The sequence below is a fragment of the Cynocephalus volans genome, chromosome 1 (genome assembly GCF_027409185.1).
Source record: "Cynocephalus volans isolate mCynVol1 chromosome 1, mCynVol1.pri, whole genome shotgun sequence".
Lineage (NCBI taxonomy): Eukaryota > Metazoa > Chordata > Mammalia > Dermoptera > Cynocephalidae > Cynocephalus > Cynocephalus volans.
This window is the reverse complement of record NC_084460.1, coordinates 236,625,699-236,651,954: the sequence shown is the minus strand read 5'-3', so window position 1 is coordinate 236,651,954 and position 26,256 is coordinate 236,625,699. Positions and strand designations below refer to the sequence as shown.

Genomic DNA, 26,256 nt, shown 5'->3' with positions numbered 1-26,256 from the left:
AGAGGCCTAGAATTTGTTTATGAAGGAGTCTTTCTTGACAGACATTAAAATCAATACACAGTTTTTGAACACCTCTGCCTAAAAGAATGCACACTTTCTTAGTTCAGTGTAAATTTCTGCTAAAAGACCAGAACACAGTAGTTGATTTACCCTAACTGTGCCGTAATACTCTGAGATCATGTACACTCCTCTTCACTTTACATCAATGTTTTGATTAAACAACTAACTTTTCTCCTAATAAATTTCTGGGTTTCTTTTGAATTATCTTTCAAAAACTTTAAGGAGATCTTTGTACATAAACTCAAGACAAAGTCACCATTTTTAAAAAGACTTTTAAGTACATGCTCATTATTTTTACCCATTCAGTATTAGTCGTCATGAGAACTAGGCAAGATAATCTGGGCCAAATGGCCCCTATGAACGTTGGTTCACTGCACCATTTCTTTACACAAGAATGGTGTAATCTTGGTCATCTCTGCTGGGGGAGCACAGAGAAGAGTCCACGCTAAATATGACCTGTAATTAGGAAGACCGTAGCAATTTTAAGGACGAGGTAATTTTGGGAGTGTTTAAAAAGCAGCAATTAATTAAAACTTTTCAACGTAATATATTTATGCGTAAATTCTTTTTACACCAAGTATGCTGTCAAAGAAACGCCTGTGTCTGACCTGAGTGCCCTAACGGGTTAAGGTGGCATATTTACTAAGGTACAGAATTTGGAGTAAACTGTCGAAATCTCTCCTTTATTTCTTATTCTAATTTAACACACAGCCCCTTGTATCACCTCCCTGGGGTCCGAGTGGCTCGGAACAAATGAACAAAGTCTGCGAACATGATGGGACCTAAGGAATCAGGTTCCACTTACTGAGAAGCAGCAGGACTGCGATTAGATTAGGCCAGGTGCGAAAGGGATGTGGCAGGTTAAGCTCCCGCAAAGTTCCCACTTGGGTTATTGTTTAACTGGCGTCCTACAAACGGACGCCTCGTAGGTGTCTCACTCGCTAACTTGTAAATGAACTTAGGTTCTCTTAGTCGGATGAGACTTCTTCGGCTGAGGACCTGGCGGCCATTCAACGACCCCGCCCTCGGGGTCCCCAGGGGGCGTCTTCCGGAGAGCCCGAGTGTCTGGGGCCCCGGAGCTGGCGACGCGGGGAGTGAAGAGCACGAGCGCTGCCGGCCCGGAAAGCACACACAAGGCGGCCCCGCTCGCCTTCGCTGGAGGCTGCCGGGGCCGCGAGCGGCGCGGGCGGGGGTGGCGGGGCGGCGGTTCCCCCGGCTGAGGCGGAGAGCAGCGCGCGCGAGGATCGGGGCGCGCGGCGAGCGCGGCGGCCACCGCCTCCTCCCCTCCCCGCCTCCGCCGGCGCTGCCTCCTCCCTCCGCCTGGCTCGGCCTCCCTCACTCCCTCCCCTCGTGGCTGGCTCCGGCGGCGGCGGCGGCGGCGGCGGGCGGGGAGGGCGTGCGCCGGCCGAGAGGTGTCGGCGGCGAGGCAAGGGAAGTTTCAAGTGGAAGGTCGTCCGCCCGCCGGCGCGTCCTCCTGCTCTCCTCCGGCAGCATCATGGCGGAGCCGAGCGGCTCGCCTGTGCACGTCCAGCTTCCCCAGCAGGCGGCCCCGGTGACAGCGGCGGCCCCGGCGGCCGTCACGGCAGCGCCGGCCCCGGCGGCGCCCGCGGCCCCGGCCCCGGCCCCGGCCCCAGCAGCGCAGGCGGCCGGCTGGCCCATCTGCAGGGAAGCGTACGAGCTGCAGGAGGTTATCGGTCAGTGCGGCGGGGCCGGCCCAGGCCGGGCGGGAGGCGCGGCCGGGGGCGGGTGGGGGCGCGAGATGCTGGGCTCGCCTGCTAGCACGCCCGGGAGGCAGGGCGGCCGGCTTCGGGGCCTACCGGCTTCAACAGTTTTTTTTTTTTTTAAAATTTATTTGTTCGTTCTCTGAGCGCTGGTGCTGCAGGAGGCGGCGCGGCGGATGTGACTCGTACTGCAGACGAGCCGCATGCTGCAAACTTTTATCTCCCGGATCGCCGGGGCGGCGGAGCAGGGGACCGAGCACGCCGCCGCATCTCCTTCCCTGCGCGCGCCGGGGCCGCAGTCCGTGGCGGGTGACCACGCGGGCAGGCAGCCGTGGGTGGGGTGGGGTTCCGGGGGCGCCGCCCTGGGCTTCCAGCGCCCCAGCGCCGCGTCCCGGGGGCCGCGTCCTGGGGAACTCTGCGGGCGCAGCCGCACCTCTGCCTCCCGTCACGATCGTCTTGCCGTGGATAACGAGCCCACGTAGAAGCCGCGGAGGCCCAGGCTCTTTCTCGAGTCCGGGGAGGATGCTAGTCTCCCTCCCTGACAGCCGCCACTCCACGCCCGCCTTAAAGCCCGCTTCTCCGCGCCACCCGGCGCGCCCGGGTACCCGCCTCCCTCGGTGCCCGGGCGCGCCGCCTGCCGCCCAGCACGGCCGCCCGGGGAAAGCGGGCGCCCTGGCTTCCTGCCCTCCACCGGGCCGATGCTTCCCTGTGGTCCAGGGCCGAGCTGCAAGAGTGAAACCCGAGGCTGTTGGCGATCCGCTCCCTGCCGTTCAGTGCCTTTTAGTAGGCTCACAAATATCACCTTATCTTACATTTTTAAATACCTGGCAAAGTCGCACGGCAAGAAGCCGGCTTTACTTTTTCTGGGGCCAAGCACGTGAAGGGCCAGGAGATTTGTGTCGTCCCTTCTCTTAGAACCTTCCCTAGTGGATTATCCATTGTGAGAGAGACTTGTCACTTAGGGAAGCCTCCAGGTAAAGTGGGCCCTCAGCTTCTAACCTTCCTGGCGTTGAAATGGGATGTTGCCTTACCATAGTCTTGATATTTAAGTACAGTGATAAAAAAATAATTCAGGATATTTATCTTAAATATTTTTTTCTACCTTTCAATGTAAAAAGTTCTCCAACTCCCCCTCTTAAAAAAATTAACACAGATGTGAATTTCATTAGGTGTTTAAAAGAACCTTTATCACCTGCTAATGTGTGAATTAAACAGTATACTGGTATATGTATATCAGTGTGTGTGTGTGTGTGTGTGTATATATATATATATATATATATATATATGAGAAAATGATGAGCAGGACAGTAACAGCATATAAAAGCTCCAGATAACCTATAGTAGGCATCTGTAGACAAAATTTCTTTGAAAATCCAGATCTTTCAAAACTTTGGCCAAGGACTCCCAAGATGAGTCTTCATGTTGCTGCCTGGATGAAATAGCTTCAGGGGCTTCTCAAAGCCTGGAGTATTCAATGAAAACCTCTTCAACCTGGCATAGAAACCCCTCCACCCTCAGCCTGCATGTCTTCTGCCATATTCTACTTACATTGATTGTACCCAGAATACTCTGCTGTCTTTCAGCATATTTGGTCTTCATTCCTTGCTTCATTCCAGGCTCTTCCCTTCTCCAAGTACCCATCTTTGTTTAGTGAATCTCACTCAGCTCCAAGGCCAGAGTGAATATCCCTTGGGAAGCATTCTACATCTCTCTAGGCAAAGTGTAGTGGCTTCTTCTGCCTCTTTTTTACATACTTCATAGCATGTAACCCTGTAGTTTTTATTTGCTCAACAAGATCTGAAAGCCTGCTGTGTTCCAAGCATTGTGCTAGATGCTACCAATATAGAAATTAATAAAAATGGTCCCTGCCTTCAAGGACTTACGAGTTATCAGAAGACATAGGTAAAAGGATTCTCTAGGATGTGATGAGTGCGTGCTGGAAGAGATAGGAAGCAGGGTATTCTTTAGAAGAGGTCATATTTGAGCTGGGTTTTGGAGTCTGAGTAAGAGTTTGTAAGGTGCTTAATTATTTCCATTGCTACTTTCCCTAACCAGCTACGAACTCCAGGGTCTTATTTATCTCTCTGTCCCTGAGAAGTAGAGGTGGGCCATAAAAGTTGAATGATTGTATCTGGCACATAGTTTTCCATAGGGTCGGGACCAGAATTCACTTATAATCAGTTTACACACTTATTTTGATAATTATTAGGGTTGAACTGCAATCTTTCCTTTTTGAAAACAATATTTTTAGTTGACCACTTTTGTGAACTAATAAATACAATCTTAGTTTAGTACAAGTTAAGTGGGATCAATTTTAGGGTTTCTTTCTGCTTGCAGTAACAGCATTGTTAATTATGGTTGGTCACTGTAATGAAAAAAAAAGTTTACCTGAGAGGAGTTTGAGAACAGAAACATGCTTATTCTACCCTGAGTTTTGCACACTCACATTGCGGGAAGGGCTTTTCTCCATTTTAAATTTATCTTGTATTTTCCCAATTAAAAGAGATGGCCTGTGTGTAGGATCTGTTATTGAAAAATCAAATTGTTGGAATAGGGTTTTGTAAAGGCTTAATGTTTATAGGGAATTACAAACCCATTTCCATTTAGTGTTAAATGCAAGTTAGGTGATTAAGAGTGAACTTGTGGTTAAACACTTTTGCTTAAACATTACATGCAGAAGTTAGTAGTTCAAACACGGAACCAGTTTTAACATGAATGCCAGTTGACAGCTTTTGCCTCTATCCACCACCATCCGGCAGGTGTCATATGATATGACTCCAGCAGTGCCAACCGTGACCAGCAGGAGGCTCGGATGTGCCTGAGCAGAAAGCCAAAGGAGGCATGGTGTTTTAACTTTCCAGCGTGGCACGGGGGCACGGAGCACTTTTCCTTCATTTCCTTCTGGGCAGAGGTTGGGGCCCAAGGATTAGGAGAAAATAGGTTTACTAAAATCCAAACAAAGCAGGTTCATTTGTTTGACTTCTGTTTTAGAAAAATAAACACAGGATTTTGCAAGTCTAAAAATAAAGTTTACTCTTTGTTGCATTGTTCTTGTGTTGTGAAAGATCAGTGGAGAAATTGTAATGCTCTTAGGAGTAATCTGGTTCAGAAGTTTATGCATGACCTGGAAATGATGTAAAAGCTGTAGGAGGGAGCTTTATACTTAGAGAGGGGTTAAAGATGTGAAATTACTAAATTCCTTCTTTCAGCCATCGATATGCTTATCTTAGCAGATTTCAAGTACTTCTATCTCTTATACAAGTAACTGCTCTTTGGAGGCTTTCTCATCTGTTTTTGCTCTTCAGTCTTTGTTCCTCACCTCTCAACTCATCCCCACATTCCTTCCTTAGAAGTATAAGTGGCACTTAAAGCTATGCTATTGAAAAACTAGTTTATCTGTTGATGTTATTAATAATATCACCTTGATTCACTCAACAAAGAATAAAAGGTGAATCATGTAAATGTTGACTTGGGCATCTGTAATAGAAGGGAACAAGCTCAATGAACTTCTTGTTCAGAGTTGCATTGTAGTATCAGTTTCTGTATTTGAATCAAGTAATTCCAGCAGTGCTGCTATCTTTGCTGATTTTCCTTTGAGAAACATTAAGTAGACTCCTGTCTTAGAGCATGTTTGATTGTCTTAGTTTTTTTGCAAAATGATCTCGCACTTGAGTTCTCAAAGTTGCTTCGCTTTTGTCCTGGGTGGTTATTTAGAATGATCTCAAAGTAACACTTACTTAATTTGCCATCTTAGTCAACAAAAAGAATTTGATTTCTAGAATCCTTGCCATGGTTTGACAGAAAGTTCCTTTGAGAGCTTTATTTCTCTCTTGTGAGGCTTTGTTTATCCATTCATATACATTTTCCCCAGGCCCAGGTAATAGGGCATATGGCCAGGTCTTCAAGGAGCAACAGCCTCTCTTAAAATGAGATCTGCAGACAGCTCAGGGAATTCTCACTTTGCTCTGTGCTGTCAGTTTCTGAGGAGGTCTATGGTTTAGGGATTAGAACTGGTTTTATAGAGGTTCTAGATGCAATTTAAGGATAGTGGTTGCTTCACTGGGGCACCTCAGGTTGCTGGAGCACTGAGTATGCATTCTAATCTGTCTCAGACCTTTATTCCAGGCTGCCTTGCTGCTGTTGTGGGTTCTTTGGCTTTTTTTCCCCCCTTAATACTAAAAGAGGCCTGAGATGCTTAGCTAAAGACTGGACTTTGATTTTAATTTCACTTTTTTTGTTTTTAATAAAGAGAAAAATGTATATAGAAGTGTTGTTTTTGTATTTTTATTGTGCTAATATATACATAACAAAATTTTTTACCATTTAACCATTTTTACATGTGCAATTCAGTGGCATTAATTATATTTACAACACAAATGCTCTTTTAAATGTGCTATTCAAACTACCTCAGGGGGAAAAATCTTCAGGTGAAAGGAAAATTACGGCAGAGTGAGTGCAATCCTTGCTTTATTCGTGCCTTTGATTTGTGATCGATACTACTGTGGATTTTTCCCTGACTCTTATGGTCCGTTGTACCGTACTATACTTTTTGACAGTGTTTGAAAATAACCTGCAGCAATGCTCACTCAGGAGTCAGGCGGCCCGGTCTGTTTCATGTCCCGCAATGGCGGTCACTGCTGATGCGACCTTGAGCAAATTACTTAGATGTGTCCGCATTCAGTTTCCTCGTGGGCAGCATGGAGATAATAAAAACAGGGTTGTGAGTATTGAGAGAACGTAACGTACTTATAAGAGTGCATGCTCTCCATTAGTCTTAGCCATTACTACTATAAACCTCCTTTGCTAATCAGATTCAAGTTATCGGAGAGAACACAGTCCTGTCTTTGGCAGGATTTCGGAGTGGCTTGAAGAGTTTCTCTGCTCAGTTTCTACCAGGGAGGAAGCGGGCGGGGCAGTTGCCCGCAGCCTCCTCCTTCCGGTGGGTGGCTGGAAGGTGGCTTGCAGGGGAGCAGAGGCCGCGTGGGACTGGCTTCCCCGCACCTCCGCCGCGGCGGGGAGGAAGCTGGAGAGACCTGTGGCGCTCCTGGCGATTTGGACAGCTCAGGTGTTTAGGTGCCAAATGGCTCTCTGACAAGTGGTGAGAGCATCCTGCGGGAAGGTTGCTGGGGAGGAACAGCCCATTATGAAAGGGCTCTGAGAACAACCTGCTAAGACTGCACTTTTCTTCCACCTCTGAGTTTGCCCTGGAGGCTGCCATGCTGGCAGGAAATGCTGCTTACTAAAAGAAATATTCATGGTGTGCCCTAGCGAGTGAGGGGATGGGGCGTTTGCTTGCAGATAAAGTCATCACACTGCTCTCCCCGCTTGCTCCTTACCTCTCTGCTTTTCCCTCAGCTTAGAAATATATCAAGTTTCTCTCTTATCTTAAGTGACAAAAGAGAACAAAACAAAACACTCTCCCTACTCCTTCCTCCTCTGACTTCTCCCTTATCTTATGCCTCCCTTTCATGGGCTAAGCTGTTTGAAGGAACCTCCCATTCACTCTCAGCCCACTGCAATCTGGCCTCTGTCCTCTTTCTATGAAACCCAAGTTACTCTCTCGCAAATCACAGTGACCCTTCGGTAGCCAGAGCCAGTGGACACTGCAGTCCTTTTCTCTCTTCCTCTCTCTGCAGGATTTGACACCATCTTTTATTTCTCCTTCAGGACAGGCTATGGCTTGGGCTTCTATGCCATCCCTCTCTTCTGGACTCCTACTTCTCTGCTTGCCCCAGCTGGCTACAGGATCCACATCTCTCTCTCTCTTAGGCTTCAGCCACCTGAGGGTCTCACGTGAGGGTCACCCCACCTTTGGACTGGTATTTGGACTACCTTTTATGTCTGTGTTTAGATGTTTCACAAGAACTTTGTCCACAGTTCAACTCATTGCCTCTCCACCCTCCCTTCAATCCTAATTCTGCTCTTTCTATATTCTCCATGTTCTTTCAAGTGCTCAAGTTTGAAACATGCTGATCATCCTACACTTTCCCATCTGCGTCAAATTTTCCATGTCTAGTTGGGCACCAAGTGCTAAATATTCTGCCTCCTTGATATCTTCTTTGACCTGCCTCTGACTCTTCATCTTGGCCACCACTGGCTTGGTTCAGGCCCTTGTCAATTCTTATTTGGATTATTGGAGTAACTTCCTAACCAGGTTCCTTGTTTCCATTCTTGTTTCCAGCTGCAGTATGCATTGCTGCCAAAGGGATACTGCTGTGCCAAAATTTTTATCATGTTGCTCCCAGACTTAAACATCTTTAGTAACCCTCCCGTCATCCTCTAGCTTAACTCTAAACACAGTGTTTAAGGCCTTTGGGGAATTGTCTCTTGCCCCTCTTGCCAGCCACGTCTTGTCATTTCCATTCCCAGGATGGATTCCCCAGCCAGTGGGAACCTTTTGTAGTTGCTGAAATGCTTCATGCATCCCCATCATCTGCTAGGCAAGTTTTGCCTCTGCTTGGAACACTTTTTCAAACCTCTCTTTCCTTCTGTTTTCATCTGTATAGCAGAGAGCTCTCTCTCTCATTTTAGGTTTTATCTTTATTGAAGTACAATATGCATGTGGAAAAGTTACATATCAAAAATGTATATCTTGGTGCATGTTTGTAGATTGAACATATCCTTGTTACCAGCAACCTGATCTAGGTTCCCTTTTAAGACCCGGAACAAGTGATTCCTCTTCACAGAAATAGTCTCCGCCCCTGGAGCCTACTTCCCTTCTCCCTCTGGCTATTGGGTCTTTTACTCCCTGGCAGTCCTCACACTATGCAAAGTGTTTCCTCCTTGCCCAACCTGGCCCTAGACAGTTAACTTCTCCTTGAGGACAGGGTCTCTCATCTCTGTACGCCACACCTCATATTAAGTTTTTGATAAGTGTTTTCTGTATGAAAGTTTGAGTTCTGGAGGCAAATACAGCTGGCCCCCCCTTGTAGAAGAGGAACGTTGCCTGATGTCTAAAAATTTGCCTCCCTGGATCCTGATTTGATCTTGCCTATGGTTAATGATGGCACTTATGTAGTTGTGTTTGGGCCAATCAGCTTAAAGAGCTCTGTGGAAATTAGCTCATTAATCCTCACAGATCAAGAGTAAGCACTTTGAGTACTTCCCCTGCCTGTGTTGGGGGTAGGCAGGCAGAGAGGCCTGGCTCTCCTGAGGTCATAGGCTGAGAGATAGTCTCTCTGGATTACAGGACCCAGAGCTTCTTGCCACAGTTCAGACATCCTTTTACTTTAGACCTTCTAGGGCAGGTGGGGAAGTCCTGCATGGCTCTCCTCTTCAAAAGCTCCAGAGCTTTCCTTTCCTGAGTATACCAATGATCTGTCTCCTACTGTTCATGTATTTATGCATAACCCTTACCTTGAAGCTCTGTGGGGCCTCCTACTGTGTAGAAACAAGGGCTGTTGGAGAAGATCAGGAATACAGGTAAAACACAGGAGCAGAATTGCAGTTCAGTGGCTTTCAAAGGTTGTTATGGTGGCAGGAATTGTATTTTTATGAATTATAAGGGACTGAGAGTGATAGGATGTGTGTATATAGCAAAGACTCTAAAACTGGGTCTTTCTAAGTCCAACCTAATTTAATAGATGTTGTAACTCTCCTACAATGTATTTTTTGGGAAAGATTTTTTTCCCCCTATTTAAATAGAATTCTCAGTGTGATCATGTAAGGTTTAACATCCCCCTGACAGTCTTTTTAAAATTATTCTAAAACAGCTCCAAGATGGTAGAAATGATTCAAGTGTTTCTTTTTCCATATCTGCCATTCATTGGTAATTTTTGGGATACTAGAGAAGAATTCAATATATTAATTAAAAAGGCATTTCAGACCTGACTTAGCTGGAAAGCAGAAGAGAAATGGGAGTCTTTTAGAGAACAGATTGGCAGTACTTTATTCCTAGAATTGATTGAGATAAACACTTTGGAATCCAATGTGAGTAAATACTGATATATTTCAAATTTCTTCTCACTTGCCAAACAGTTATTTGAGAATAAACTCTGGCTTAGCTTTAAGACTCTTCTCAGACACAGAGGAATTAGATGAACTGACATTTTAAACTGATTGTATAGTTTGATTTATGGGAAAACATTTACCGTACAACTACTAGAAAGCTAGACATTTATTTTATCTCCAATTTTATTTTCAAACTTCTACTAGGTAAGTGGCATTTAGTGTAATTCTTAGAAGCCTAATATTGGGGGTGCTCATGTAGTTCTTTCCTTAGGTAAAAACATACATTTTGGTGATATTTATGGGGTTTAGGTTTCTAGTCTTTAGTCACTACTGGAGCTATTTGCCAGATAAACTAGATAGAAAGTAGAGATGGATGGTTTCTGCCATATGAATGGTAGATCTTCATTTGGATAGTATTTTGGAAGCCAATGACTTGTAACAATTCTGAGACTTCTCATGATCACTCTATTGATGGTTGGGATCTCAGAAGAATTCATGATCTTGTTTTGAACTGGCAGCATCAATTTGTACCAGGTTTATTATAAGGGGCATTCCAATTGCTTTCTTTCCCACTCTCATTAGTTCGGGGATTGAAAAAAGATCATATTTTCTGGGTTGTTTATCTATTGACCTGTCTTGTGTTGCTTAGATTTGAATCATCTGGTCCTTCTTTCCTTCCTTTCTTCCTTCCCTGGCAATGTCATTATCTCTCTTTGCTTAACTATGGGTGACTCAAGAAAGCAGAAGAAGAGGAAGATCAGAAGACGGTTCCTAGGGGAAGGAATGGCAGGTCAGTGCTGGCTTTTTTTATAAGTCAACTTGCAAGTGAGAAATGGCATAAGAATATAGGGAGCATAAGGAAATTTGATTTTTGAAGAGACCAAAGAGAAAGTCTATTCCAGTTCCTTTGTTTTTATAAGTGAAGACTTCTAGTAGCCAAAGTTGAAGTAACTTATATGTGGTCCCAAAGTCCTTAGAATCCCAGACTCATGATTCTTACCTAGTTCAGTATTTTCTTTTATTTGCATCACATTGTTTCCTTGTTGATGGGAAGGAAGAAGTTAGAAATATTATCAACACAGTGAATTTTATAACTATCATTTTAATGGAGTAAATATATATCTGAGAACATATTTGCCATGTAGGAATCATAGAAAAAGTCTTATTTCTTTAGAGATATTAAAATGATTATTATGTATATATGTGTCTTTCTTCATCAAGACATGATTATTTAACATGTAATCCAGGTTATACTTAAACATACAATATCTTCATTTCAGTCATAATCTTTTATCTGCTCTCTTACAATAGATTGTATTTTTAATCTTTAGTTATAACCTGTCCATGAGGGGAAGTTGTGTGTGTGTGTGTGTGTGTGTGTGTGTGTGTGTGTGTGTGTTGTGAAGTAAGGTTGAGGAGCAGCAAGTTGATGGGTGAAGAAAAGTGTATGAAATAGATAGATATACTTCACGACAGATCATTAGTTGGAGCGAAGTTTCTGTACTAGAGTCAGGTCCCTTTGCCAGACTGATATTTTATAACAGAGCAGCAACAGCATTCCTGGAAGAGTGGTTAGCACCACACAGTCCAGTATGGTAGCCACTAACCACATGTGGCTATTTAAATGTAAATTAAGTAAAATTGAAGAAGTGAGATGCAGTCTTTCATTTGTACTAGCCACATTTCTAGTGCTCAATAGCCAATTGTGGCTGGTCACTACCTTATTGGATGATGTAGTTACAGAGTATTTTCACTATCACAGAAAGTTTTGTGGGACAGCACTGGGTGGTCATTTCTCAGAAATGTTTAAAGACTGGCTGAATATTACGATGGCTGTAAGTTGTGTGAGGCCACCTTCTAATAATATGCTAGGGCGTTGCCGCTGACTTAGAAGTACAAAAAGGAGACTGGCAGTGCTGAGCTGATTTAAAAAATCTTTTGTTTTCACCATGTGCCCTACTTGAAAGCTAATCAATTCATATTTTAAGGAGAAGCATTACATTTTTTTGTGTGTAGTGAAACAGATACCCCTGTTGACTTAGGAAGATAGTTTTGAAGTAAGTTTTTATCTCACCCACTTAAGTCATTCTGGAAATATTCTTGTGATTATTATAAACACAGGCAGAGATTCCTCCCAAATGAAATCCAGTGTTTTCAGGAGTATCAGAATGTTACATTTCCTTAAAAACATCACTTTAGAGTCTTGGGTTTAGATGTGGTAGTCAGGATCACTTCAGTTTATCTTTATGTCATGAAGAGAGAACGAACTAAACAGTTTTTTTTAAAAAATGAAATTATAAGGAGGTTCTGAAATTAATCTTACTTAGAAAAATAATACCTATATGAATTTTAGTCATTTAAATGGTGAGTTTGAATCATGGTCCTTTCTTTTCCCTTGAGTTAGAAACATTTTGGTATTTGAGTGATTAGAGGATGAATGATTTAGCCTAAGTTATAGATCAAAAAGCAAATAAAACATCCAATATTTTAAGTCAGTACCTTAATAGAAATTCAAACTTTAAATCACTGTTTCAGTAGGATACCTGCTTTGTTAGGAAAAAGGATTAATGACTGAGGGGTGAAAAACATCTGTGTAGGGAGATTAACTAGATTTAATTTTGGGCAATTCAGGCACAGTCTGTACTTTCTCATATTTAGGGTCCCTTGGGTGACTGAGGCCTTAATAGAGAATGTTTTACTGTGTAATCCTTTTTAAATTTTTCCTTGTAGATGCCCTTTCAAGTTTCTGGAGTTCTAAACCCAGTGCTTAACCTTAAACAAGAGTTGTTGTGGAAACATTTTTAATATGGCACCTTTCCTGGGTAGTTGGGTGGCTGAAATAGGGCTTGCGGAAGTGTTTCTGTGCAGTTTCAAATTGTGATAATTAGAATGAACTTAAAAATATTATTATTTTTGGCATAAGTCAGGATTGGGGCTAGATTGTTTATCTTTACTAAAATAAATACTCATCAGTTGTTTAAAAAGTGACGCTCAGTAAGGCTAAGAGACGATGAGCTTTTCAGTTCATCTATAGCCATCTTGCTAATTGTTTTCAAGCAAGACTTTCTGAAGGCTGTAAATTTCATGTCCTGTTCTTTAGAGCCCATTAGAAATAGATAATTTGGCAGCTTTGTAACATATATTTGCTTAAATAGTCTTAAAGGAAAAGGGGATAACTGAAGTTTCAGTCACTAGACTAGGTAAAAGTTACAGTCAGACAGTTGGTTTGCTGGTGCTTATAAATTATAGTCCATTTAGTCTGTCATATTAAAAAATGAAATTATTTTCAATTGTATGTAGTTGTTTAAAATGAAATAATTCCTTTGTCTCTTGGATCTGTTTCGGAGAAAGGGAGTGACAAGAATGTGAAAGATGATCTTTCTGAGGTATGACTGACCTTAAAATTGATCATATTAGAATTTATATGTACAGAAAGTGTTGTTTCCTTCAAGGGGACATGCTATGAGAGGACACTTTGACTTTATAGCTACATTAAAGAAAATGGAAGCTGGCTGGTTAGTTTAGTTGGTTAGAGTGTGGTGTTGATAATACCAAGGTCCGGATTTGATCCCTGTTACCAGCCAGCTGCCAAAAAAAAAAAAAAAAAAAAAATTACTTATTTCCATCAGCCCTTTTATGAAGAAATGAGACTAATTTTCTAAGGTGACATTGATTTGCCCTTAAGATACTTCCAAAGATGTTTTAAGCAGTGGTAGTTTTGTTGGAATAAGTATTTAATCTTACAATCTAAAAGGACTCTTTAGCCTGATGGTGCTGTTAGTTGTTTAAAGTCAGTTTTGTTTACCATTATTTTCTGTTGATTCTGGATCATTATTTCACAGGAGTAATGAGATTACCCAGGACTGTGGTTTGAGATTACAGTGAGCTGTTGGTGTAGAGGTAGGGATAGCAAAAGCAAAAGCTGATGGCAGGCTGAGGGGCTGAGTGGTGGATTGGGATTCCAAATCAAGTCTGTAAAGCCAGAGACAAGATGGGCTCATCCAACATCCAAATCTAGAACAGGCAGCAAAAGACCTCAGCCCCGGGCAGGCATGAGGACATGAGAGAGTAAGAATTCTGGGACATATCCAAGTTTAACATTTGCAGGGTTGGACAAAGGGCCAAGGCAAGGCAACTAGTAGGGATGATGTAGTTTTCCCAAGAATGCTTCAGCAGCAGCTTCTTGTTAAGGCAGTGTCTCTGACAAACTGAAAGGCTCAGTTCTCTTATCCTGGATTCTGGCATTCCCTGTATCAGCTATCTATAGCTGTGTAACAAACTACCCCAAAACTTAGTGGCTTAAAAAATAACCATCCTATCTGCTTACAATACTGTGGGTTAGCCATTTGAGCTTGGCTGGGCTGGGCAGTTCTTCAACATGGGGCTAGTGTCATGGGCAGCTCAGCTGGGGCTATTTTAAGATGGTCTCACTTGTGTGTGTGTGGTGGTTGGTGCTCACTGTGGGCTGGCCCTCACTTTCTGCTGATTGTCATTCTTAAGGAGGCTTGCCTGTACTTTGTTCCCTGGCTGCAGCAGTGTTCCAAGACAGTGAGAATGGAAGCTGCAAAGACTCTTGAGGCCTAGGCTTTGGAGTCACACAGTGTCACTCTGCCACATTCAGTTGGTTAAAGCACATCATGAAGCCAGCTCAGGTTGAAAGGCAAGGGAAACAGATTTCTCCACTTGTTGGGAGGAGTGGTAAAATCACATGGCAAAGGGATATGTGTTCAAGGATGGGAGGAGTTCTTATTGCCATCTTTGCAAACTCTTTACCACAGCAGCTTTATGTAGCATAAGGGTGATAAATATATGTACACTGTTTGTTGTTCATTTGATTTTTGTTTTTAACTTGTGGTAGGGGGGACTAATTACACAACTACCTTTATTCTGGTTGTTACAGTGTCGTTGATTATAGGTTTCATAGATTAATTTGTGTGAACTGACCATTGGAGTGATTTTTGCTGTAAAAGTGCCTTAAGGAATGTGTAACTTGTTAAAAAATCTAAAGATGTTGATTCTAAGGTGACATTTGAACAGTGAAGGGTGTGTGTGTGTGTGTGTGTAGTACTGATCCTTTTTTAGCCTTGAGGTATTTTATTCTAGACTGACCTTCTTAAAGCTCAACACCACGTTAAAAATATAGATTGTTTTCTTGCATATGTAATTATTTCTTTTGCCACCTACAAGTCAGTGCTAGATGTATCATAGACCTAAAAATAATATGTTGTTTACACATCGCTCAATTTAAAGGTAAATAATTAAGAAAGTTTCCTTACATTGAAGTCAATCCAGCAATATTTTACTGCTCATTTTATAGTCAATTTTTAAAAAAAGAATTGTCAGCCTATTAGGATAGGAAGATTAGAAACATAGTAATAGTTATCAACAGAATTCACTCATTTTCTTTAGTTTACCATGTACCAATGGCAAAAATAGTGGAAGAGAGATGTGCAATTATACCTTTTACTAAAGTGCAAAGTCTTTCTGGTAAAAGCCCTTATGTAAAGTATATGCTTTTGGATGTGGGAAAAGGGCTAAGTGTTATCTATATACAGTTAGAGATTTCAATGCTAAGTGACTTGTTCCTTACAAAGAGTAGACATTTGGACATAGGATTAGAATTGTGAAGTGTCTTTCCTGTGGTTGGCCAATGCCCCTTTCTCACATAAGGAAGAAGGACTGATAAAAAGATATTACGTAGATCTCTGAGGTTATAAAAAATTCCAAGCTTAATTGTTTTAAACTTCCCAAATATTATACAAATAATAGTAGATGGTCATTGTAGAATATTTGGATAATATAGATGAGTAGAAAGGGGGAAAAGTCATCAGTAATCTTATCACCCAGGACTGGATACTGTTCAGATGTTGGTGTGGGAGTATAAGTTTAAATGGAAAAGGACTTTTGAAAAAAAGTATAAATTGATATTTTTGGAAATTGCTACTTTTTTTGCATTCCCAGTACTTTCACATTTATTTTGTTTGTGCAAGAAAAATAAACTAATCTTAGATTAATACTTGCTTGGCAAAAGTGACTTGTTTCTTGAGAATTTGGTACCCACTGATAGTCAAGCATACTTTGTGATTATTGGAAGAGTGTATAAGTATATTTTTTCTCATGCTTAAATGTTTTTGGAATCACAGAATATATCTAATCTAATCTTAACGTCTATGTTACAATTTAGTATTTCTTAGAGGTATCTGTTATACTTTGTCTTTTTTTCCTCTGTATGCTATTTGATTACCTTATTCTGATATTTGGTACTTTCCTGATTGGAAGTGAAATCACTTTACAGAAAGTTCTAGAATAGAGAGAAATTAAGAGTAAGTAACTTCCCAGTGGCGACCACCAAGCTGTTGGCAGGAAGCACCCTGGGCTCTCCTGAGCTGGGGTGGTGGGGGGCCCCAGGCCTTGGCCATAGGCCCCTGACACCCAGAGACAGACCAGTGGTGACCACCAAGCTCCTGCAGGAAGCGTCCTGGGTTTCTGAGCTGGGATGGTGGGGGGGTGATGGCTTTTGCCTCACTCTCCTGACATCTGCATCCAGCCTGGCAATGACCAAGCCACCTCTGGAAGCCCCCCAGTCGCCCCTTTGGGAATGAGGGAGGTGCCATGGGCCTCAGTCCCACCCCTCCTTCCTCCTTCCATCCCATTTCCTTCCCCTCTTCCCTTCCCTCCCAACTGCTTCACAACAACATCCTAGAATGTAAAAATTAATATTAATAAAATTACATTTTCTTTAAAACAAAAGTAAGTAACTTATTGTTTATGTGTGTGTTTGAATAATGTAATGACTTTCAGATTTCACACTGACTTTTTATATCAAATCTAGAGCTGGTAGTTTGAGAATTTTCTAGATTGGTGATATATGTGATATCTTTTTGTATTTTCTGATTTCATGGGCATGTGCGAGCAACGAATCTCCATTTCTATTCTATGGATGTACCTTAATTTATTTAACCAGTTCCTTTGTTGATAAACTTACTGGTTATTTCCAGGTTTTTAGTATTTCTGTGGGATAGATATCCAGAATTGAGATTGCTGGGAAAATGGTGTTATGTTTATACTGTTGATAGATAACTGTGAAAATTTCCTTCAGTTGTTTTACTAATTAAGTGCCTGCTTAGTTGCTCCTATTACTGGCCTTAAAGCTAAAAGGGAGTTAGAAGGAGAAGACATCTTGCTTTATTCCTAATTAACCCAGTCGTAAAATATCTAAGACTAGGAGGAGAAAATGGTGAATGGGATGGGGTGGGGAGATAGGGTGGTGTTGGATTGGAAAAGAGAAAACTCATCCGAGTTTAGGGAATGAAAGACATCATTTTATGGACTAAAAAAATGAAATGTCATGAATTTTATTACTATGAACAAATTTATGGAAAGATTTTCTGAATTGTTGAGAAGTCTGGATTATAGAATACAACAAAATTGATAAATATATTGTTTTGGTTACAAGGAATAGGGACTCACTAAAATTTACCCAAGTAACGGGGCATTCTTTATAAAGGTAGTAGATGTGGGAAGAGGGAGATAGGAATCTCATCAATAATCCCAGGTTTTGCAGCAGCCCAGGAAAGGCTGAGCATCTAGGTTTTGGGGAATTGCAGTAAAATGTGTTCTCATGAACCCTGGAAGTGGACAAGACCTCAGCAGCAGGGATTTTTGGATCCTCGCTATTCTGGATCTTCTTACTTTAGCATAACTAGCCAATTAGTATGCATTTGTTTTTGTTCATTTCTACCTGCTTCTCTTCCTGTCATTATGTTTTCCTTATCTACTATCCGTGCATCTCTTCTCTACATGTAGCTTCTGCCTAGTCTGAATTTTGGCTCATTCATAGCCCCTTATGGCCCATCCAGCTTCTCTCTTCTTTCCCTTTTAGCCACAGCTATGGTTGCTAACTGACGGGTTCTCTATTTACCAATCTTAATCCCAGAGACTGAGAATCTCATTTTTACTAGAGTCCTGTCATAGGAAGGACATTGACTGTCCTAAGCTCATGTACCCTCCTTGGATAAGGGCATAATGTTGGAAGCTCCTGCCTGGGAAGGGACTGCGAGTGTGGAAGACAAGTTAGTGACTTAGGTAACATTACTCTTAAGTAAGTAACTGACCACCTATCTAAGATGGCAATTGCCTTTAGAGAGAGATAGAGACCTATAATATCACCCCTAATAAGCAAAATCAGGATCTAATGTACTTTTCTTGTTAACACACACACACAACAAACACCACACACACACACACACACACACACACACACACACACACACTCTCTCTCACTCTCTCTCTCTCTCTCTTTCTCTCTCTCTCTCATGATGTACTTAAAACGCAGTTTATTCTTTTCAGTAAGTACTTTCCTAGGAAGCAACCTCCCTTTTTCCATGTAGATTGTAAACTGGTAAAACTTGTGCCCAGTATCAGCTGTAAATTGTCTTAAATCCTGAAATACAGATACCTGAATCATGAGATATGATCTTGCCTTTTCTGCCAGATTTAAAGTATTATGAAATAGCTCATCCTGTATATGTAATGACAGTGAAGTTCTAAAAAATATGCCTGGAACCCGATACTGCTGGAAGAACTCATTTTCCTACGTCAATAAGTTTTATCTCAGCAGTATCTTTTCCATGGATATTGGGAAGAGAATTTGATCTCCCAAATTTTGTGATGTATTTGGCAGTCCAGTATTTCAGAGATGAAAGACTGTTAATATCTCTCTGGAAGATTTCTCTAAGCTGCTTTGTTTTCCTCCTGAGGGTCACTATCAAGTGTCCCTTTTTTTCCTGTTCTTCTCCCCCGCTGAACCCCATTCTGCTTCACTTTCAAAGCAATGGCCAGTGGGTTTAATGTTTCAGTGACCCTTGAGCTTTGGTGCCTGTGTCCCTCAGAATCTCAAAGGGTAGTTTCCCTGTTACTTTTTAAAATGAGAACCATGTTCTTGAAATACTCCCTTAGTTTGGTTTCAGATCACTTGAAATGAAATCTGATTTGAGAGGCAGCATGTAAGCTCCTGTTTACCAAAAGGTTGTTTTGATTACCATTTTGTAGGAATTTTTGTTGGGTAAAAGAAAGATGAGAAACAACATATTAGGAACAGACAATCAAATGGTCTGATTTCATTTTGAGAAGTATCTTCTGGTCTTGAATTCTGTGTTTTAGTCTCCTTAAAAATGCCTTTTTAGCACATACACAAAATTAAACATTTTATTAAATGATGTGCAATGCTCTTTATCATTTAGGAGAAAAATCTTTTATATACTTTTTGGTAAGGACGTGTAATTTAAAGCTCTCATTTTGACAGTCTGGTTTTAGCTGATAGGCATGCTAATCTCTATTTGATTGCTTTGGTGGGGAGTTGAAAATCACCTAGTGCCTGGCTTAGGGTATATTTGCAAATATGCTTTCTTTTGGTTTTCATTTTGTAAAATAATGAAGTGAATTTTCCTGTTGTTTTATTGTAGATTGGAGTATCTGATGACCAGATTTAAATAAAAAGTTTAACTATTTTCCCTTTTGGTTATATGTTCCTGTGTTCATCCTTTTTTTTATGTTGATGGGTGTTAGCAACACATAATGTATGTATAGGTGCCTTTTTAGCAGTTACTTTATGACAGTGCTCTAAGAAGAGTGATTTTTTTTTTAAAGACTTTACTATTCTTTTCTATTTTGGTTTAAATTTCATTACTCACTTTTCTTTCTTCTCCTGAAAATGCCAAAGTGTGTGTGAGTATGATTATATTTAGAATGTATGACTATACATCATCTTTTTTTCTTTATGTGTATGGAGGCAAAAGATATATTTGTGTGTGCACGTGTGTAAAATTGCACATGACAGAAGAAAAATTGTGTGCAATAAAAGTTATTTGACCCTTGGGGGAAAATTTTATTATATCTCTTGAGATGTAGTAATCTTTGAAAAAAATGTTCAGAATCAAAATTCTGGGAAGGGTGTTTTTCATCTATACCATGAGGACTTTTAAAAGCGATTCAAACTGACAAGATGATTTTTATACAAACACTTCCGGAGCACCGCTGTGTGCCAAGGACTGGACCAAGTACTTAACATACTTTATGTCTGATCCTTATATCATTCCTGCAAGGTCTGGTATGATCCCCATTTTACAAATCAGGAAGTGGAGACTTGGGCAGTCACAGTGTTGATGGCCACACAGCTGGGTCCGAGCCCAGTCACATGTGGTTGCAAAGCCCTTGCCCTTTCCAGGGTTCCTTTTGCCTCTTCTGCTTTTGTGATTGATCTGCCTTTAGGATTCTCAAACTGTTAGGACAAGGAGTGAATTTCTAGAAGAAAGTTCCCTATTTTTAAAGTGGCATCACAGGGCAGTTGGAGCTGAAATTCCAGGCTGATGCTGGTTCTGATCTCAGTGGCATTGTTTACTAGCTTTGTGACTGTGAGGAGTTACTTAGCCTCATTGGCTTCATTGTGTTTCATCATCACAATCAGCACCATCAGATCAGCTTTGCAGGGTTGTTTTAAGGATTGAAGATTACAAATACATATACAATGCATAGTAAATAATGATCATGATGATTAAATAATACCAGTTAGCACTGAGGAGTTATGTGTCAGTCCCTGGGCTAAAGTCTTTTCATAGATAGCTCATTTAATCCTTACAACTACCCAGTGAAGCAGGTACTGTTATCTCTGTTTTATGTAGAAAGTCCTCAGTATGTGAAGGCTTTTATTATTATTTACATTTGCCACATCAGTGTACCCTTCCATTGGTATGGCTAATTGAGAATTCACTGACTAGAGAATTCACTGTCATTCAATAAACATTAATTAAGCACCTACTACATGGTAGTTAAGATAGATAAGTGTTCTCCCTCCAAGCCTTATATGTTAATGAAAACTTTTTATATATTTCTCTCATATTTTAGCAGTTTTTTTGTGGGGTTAAAAAAGGGTTAATTTCATGGTAATATAACTTATGTTCGTATGTCACAAATAGGAAAATCACAGAGGTACGTACATTCCAGAAAAATTTTTGTGTGTCCTCAAAATAATTAATGCTGCTACATTGGTAGAAAGGGCTCTGAAGATAATAGGAGAAGATGAGGAGTCTTCCAAAAATGCCCTCTACTGTCTCTTCTCTCATCCTTTCTTCTATCAAAGTACCTCAAAATGCAACTGATAAATAAGTTGCATAAAGCAGCAATCCTTATGGCCTGTCATCTCCCTAAATCAATGATGGGGACATTGGGAGGTTTAAAAAAGTTCTTAGCATTAATGTTAAAGTGTTGACAACTGAAAAAGACACAGGAGAATTCTGGCAGTGGACTCAAATTTCATTATAGAGGAGAGAGATTCCCACACCAAGTGAAAAAACTGTAGAGTTTTGCTTATGTGCTACCCAACATTGAAATTAGACTAAAAAATTCAGCTAAAACACAGACTGTTAAATATTTAAAAGAAGAAAAAAAAAAGATGCAAACATACCCCTCTCTTAACATCTCCTGGCAGGTAGTGGAAGGCTCTGTGTGGGTTAGGAAGGTTGTCCCTTACATGTTAGAGAAAGTAGAACCTTGCTTCTCAAATCCTGAAAAAAAGGGTGGGGAGAGAAGCGAGTCTCTTCTTCATAGAGACCCGAGCAACTGTGAGTTGGCTTAAGGTCAGAATTGATATCTATTTCCCTGCTTGTACTTGATCAGAGGACAGTTTGATTATCCTCCATCTATTTACGTGGTCTCTGTTGAGCTCTGGTGTGCGCCATGCGTTGCCAAACCTTCATGGTATAAAGAGAAAGCTTGCTTTGGGGGTCTGACCTTGAGGAACTTGGAAAGTCCAAAGGAGAGAAACAGGGAAATGATTACATCCCAGAGGCAGGTGTGAAACATTTAGAACTAATCACCCCATCTCCAAAGTCCTTCTGTCTGTCTGCAACAGCATGTTGTATAGTTTGTCTCATCCTAAAGAGACAGTTAGTGAAAATCCAGTTTGTGAAATTCTAGCCACCCATTCATTATGGGCTGCAAAGTTTGTTCTAAGAATTGTAGTGAGAGAAAGGCAGGACTGATGTTTTCCTCAAACTTGGCAATTCTGCTCAGGAAAACAATTTCTAAAGTTTAGTGCTGTCTGGGTTAAATGAATATATATCCTAACCAAATATATATGTGTGTATATCTGTTTTCTTGATATGCATGTATTAACATCATGCTTTTATCCTGTATGTAAACTGTGGACTCTGAGACAGTGTTTAAACTGTCAACAAGGAAGAGAATTAATGAAAAGAAACAATGGTTTTTTTGTTGTTCCCAGTAACTAGATTTACCATTGTTCTAAGAACTCGACAAATGATCACAGGATGTGAATTTAATCGAGTTGTGCCCTTGAACAAAGGTGTTCTGGTTGTAGTGGAATTTTTCACTTCTCATCATCCTGTTCACGTGTTCACTTGTTTGCTGAAATCAATAGCAGTTCGTTGTGATTTAACCAAGTCAACAAATAATTCCAGGACAAAAGAAACATACCCAGGAAGCAAAAGGAATTACCATTATTTTTGACTCTGTCTTCTAGATCGTCAATTGAAGCCAAAGATTTCTACCTTTTACCAGAAAAATAATATGTAAAGTGGCTTACTTTAAAAAATGACCCCTGCAGTGGAGCCTGATTTGGTTGGAGGATATTTAAATGGCACTGAAGCAGTGTGTATGATCTTTCTTACTCTCCTCAACTGGGCACATGTGCAATTATATTACTTTTGACAATTTCAATAAAAAATAGTTTTTTTGTTTTTCATCCAGAAGAAGCTAAGCAAGCATTTCATGGAGAACTATATGAAACCAGAACTTTCCCTAGAGATACTGGCTTTCATTTTATGGACTATTTTCTTTATCCAGTTGAAGTGAGTTGCCTTTGATTTTGATGTCTCTTTTGGCACTGCCTTTTCTTTGAGAGAAAAGCTCTGTATCCATGTTGTTAGTCATCTCTTCCATTTCATCAACGCTGTATTAATAGCTGCTCTGCCAAATACTTTGCGTGCACATATCATTTAATACTCATATCACCCCAACGAGGAAACTGAAGCCCGAAGATTAAAAAAATTAGCCACGGTCAGATTGAGTTTCTCTCCAAATTTCCTAAGTCCACTCTTAACCATTATTGCTATAATTCTTAGAGTGGTTTTCTCTTTTTCCCGGGAGATATCTCAGTAGTTAAATCACTAGCATGTTTACAATACCTTGGTGTTGCTTCTCAGCAGAGATGTTCTCAGCTTTGTTTGGTTGTCCTTTTGCTAATTGAGCAGTTTAGTTTCCGTCCATTATTTTCTCACATTAAAATTTGTTAAAGAAGAACAACATTGATTATCATCATTATTAAAGTACACATGGAAAGGAAGCCTTTTCATCTCTCTCCTTTGAGAATGCTCCGTAGCATGCCATCATGTTTTGGGGTGCATTCCGTAGTAAGATGCGCAAATAATGCTTGGATGATAAAGTTTAGAGCAAGCTTGTGAATCAAAATTAGCAATATAAACAAACAAACAAAAAAACTAGACAAAAGCAAGAAAATCAGGTTAAAGGAACTTGACTTTTCCCCCTTCCTAACCACGAGGTAAGTGAGGACCTTTTTTAAGCCATCTGTGTAGTTGTGAACACAGTCTCATCCTTTTAAAGGTTGAGTCTAATAAATAGCTTCTTTAATTCCTAAACCTGGACTGTTAGACAACACCAGGATTGCTAGGAAAGCGACTGAGAGATCCAAGTTCTTTTTACATTAAGAGAGGAGTGCTTGCTTGCTCCAGACCACTTGGTGAGAAGATCAGGAATGGGTTAGATAAGTTTTCTTTTTCTTTAGCTAATGGCATCTGTCTGACTGGCATTGGGTTTAAACAGTAGAGGGACAGAGGAGACCTTACAAACAATCCTCTGTGATTTAGTTGGACCCAAGTAAAAGAAGCTGCAGGAAAAGCCTTCCTCTCCTCAAGGGAGGGGACAGAGCTAGAGACCTGGGTGGGAGGAAGTACCCATAGTACATGATTTATCTGTACTTTGCAAGGCTATTTACCAATAAATTGAGAGTTTAGTGAATATGGCAAGTATCTGAACACACCCCAAATACCTGAAATATTTCCCTTTTTTTCCCTTCACCTACTGAACATAAAAGGGCATGTTTGGACCACTAAGGTGCATGAAGTTACCATATACTGCTGGTGACAGGATTGAGATTTTGCTTGGGTGTTTTTTCACTTACTGCCTGACCAAGGTAACAGTGTCCCACAAGGATTGCTGTTGCTTTTGTGGGAACCTGGGGTCCCTGCTCATCTGTGAGACTAATTGGACACCTCTTCTCTCCTGAACAAATAGTGCTCAATGGAAAAGGAACAGAGAAAAGCATAAAGCACCCCAAATTTCCTGCTGCTCTTTTTGATTTCATTTCAAGACAGGGCAGTCGATGATCACTGAAGGTGATATTTGTTGCCTTGATGTATCTCTGCTTTTTGGGGACTTATTTTTCTCCTTGCATCTTATTTGAGCTCCTTCATGATATGGCCCTGGTTACATTGCAACAGTGCTGTTTCCTGCTTCCTGAAGGTGATAGGTAGTCCCACCTTTGTGCCTTTGCTGTTCTGCTGCCTACTTTCTGGAGTGCTGTCATCTCATGTTTTTTTTTTTTTTCTTTCCTAATGTACAAATTATATGAATCAGGGTACAGTCCAAATATCCACCCCAAATTCTTGATTCATATGATTCTTAGGGAAAATCACCTGTAGCTGTATAAGGCATCTAGTTGGGCATAAAGCTTATTTCCTCTGGTAGTTTTTAAGTTCCTGGAGAATAGGCAGCACATCTGTCCTGAGTTTTATGTTCTGAGTAACATTTAACATAGTTCATGCCAGTTTGTGGGAGCTGGTTGTGATTTGTTGAGTGGCTGCAGGAACATCCATCAGTCTTTGTCCTTGTAGTCTTCTCTTTGTCCAAGTCAGGTTTCCCCTTCCTCTTTATTAGAGTCTAGACCTTTTGGAATCTGCTTTTATTTCTTTTACTTTTTTTTTACGGGGGCAGGGTGAGAGTATTCTGTGTTTTTGCCTTTGTGCCCTGTGCCTGGAATTACTTTCGGAGAAATGTGACACCGTTTTGATTTTGCCTTTCCACTCTAGCATTCAGGAGTTTCTCTGAGGGTGTTCATGTTCTTTAGGTGCCTTGGCCCTTGCTCTAGTGAACTCATCTTGGTTGAGAATTTGCTTTGGAGAGCTGGCAGAGCAGAGGATGCGAGTGCCTCTGTCCTTAGGTCCTTACCCTGGTACGTGTAGTGCTTCTGGACCCCACAGTCACTGTTTCTGATGGTATAACTTTGTCCAATCAGCTTCCCAGAAAAGATGAATACATGTGGACACTGTGAAAGTGAATTTTCTTGAGACATTCTTTTGAGAATTTTCTCAGCTTTTGTCGTTCTGTACAAGGTATTTGTCTAATTTGGACATTTAGGGCAGGCTGCTAGTCCCTAAGTAAAAGTGAAATGGAAACCTCTGCTCTCTGTGGGCCTTCAGCAAGTGACAGCAGCAGTGCTGATGATTCAGAAGAGAGAAGCTTTGTTGGGCAGAACACAGGGCTAGTTGGTGGCACCTTCTTCCAATTTATGTGGTCTGGTGCTGTTTAAATCCTTTCTCCATCAGGATTCCCGTCAATAAAAGTCACGCTAGTAATTTTCATTTGTTGCTGCCTTAATAGTGACTATATATCCTAGTATTTTCAAAGTAGAGAGACTTTAAATGATTTGCTGCCAGAAGCTATTTCTCTCTAAATCATGATGCTAACTAACGTGGATATGACCTTAAAATTAATAGTTATGCCCCTCTTCCCCCCATAGAACACATAGAACAACTGGCTTTGACAGTTATATACATAAATATATTTTCTTTTGTGGCGAGTAGGGTAGAGGACAGGATAATCTGCCCCTCATAGAATAAAAAGTTTCTGAAATGTGAGTGAATGGGATTCTTTGATTTTTTCAGATCAATATTTCTGCTATATAGGAAGGTGGTAGAGGTTGTTATAGATGAAAAGTTAGAACAGTTAGTTTGTCCCTTTCCTTCATCCTGAGACTGGCCTTTCTTTGATTGTGGGGGTTTCTAACTCACGCTCAATTTCCTCCTGTAATGAAGGCCCATAGGAAATTGAATGGGGTGGATCTATAATGGAATGCATTCCCTGTGTGACTTAAGGAATTCAAACTCCTTACTTCTCAGGCATACTTTGTGGAATGTTCTTCGATAACTTGGGAGAGTGGGGTGCTTTTGAAGACACTGGAAGAGCTGCAGTGAAACACATAATTACCAATTTCAGTTTTGTGAGTTTATTTGGATTCATAAAGTAATGCCTTGCAGAAATATAGCCCTAGCAGGCCTGAGAGAAGTCTCCTTTACCTGACACACAGCACATCTGCTGCTGATAAGAACCCAGGGCTGAAGCTGACCTTACCCCAGCCAGCCCCTGATTGGGCTCCTTAGGCTGACTTTTTAAAAAGCTTCCTTCCCAGAGATTTGCTGGGTAAAGCTTCCCT

The 26,256-nt window shown here is 41.1% G+C and overlaps 1 protein-coding gene across 2 annotated transcripts in view; it reads left to right on the top strand.

Annotated features, from left to right (window-relative positions):
- The first annotated feature begins 1,555 nt into the window (after positions 1–1,555).
- Positions 1,556–26,256, top strand: part of STK39 (serine/threonine kinase 39) — a 265,729-nt gene continuing 241,028 nt past the window's right edge. For both annotated transcript variants that reach the window (XM_063107085.1, XM_063107077.1), the window contains exon 1: positions 1,556–1,754. In XM_063107085.1, coding sequence (XP_062963155.1) covers positions 1,556–1,754 — 199 coding nt within the window. The remainder of the gene's footprint in view (positions 1,755–26,256) is intronic.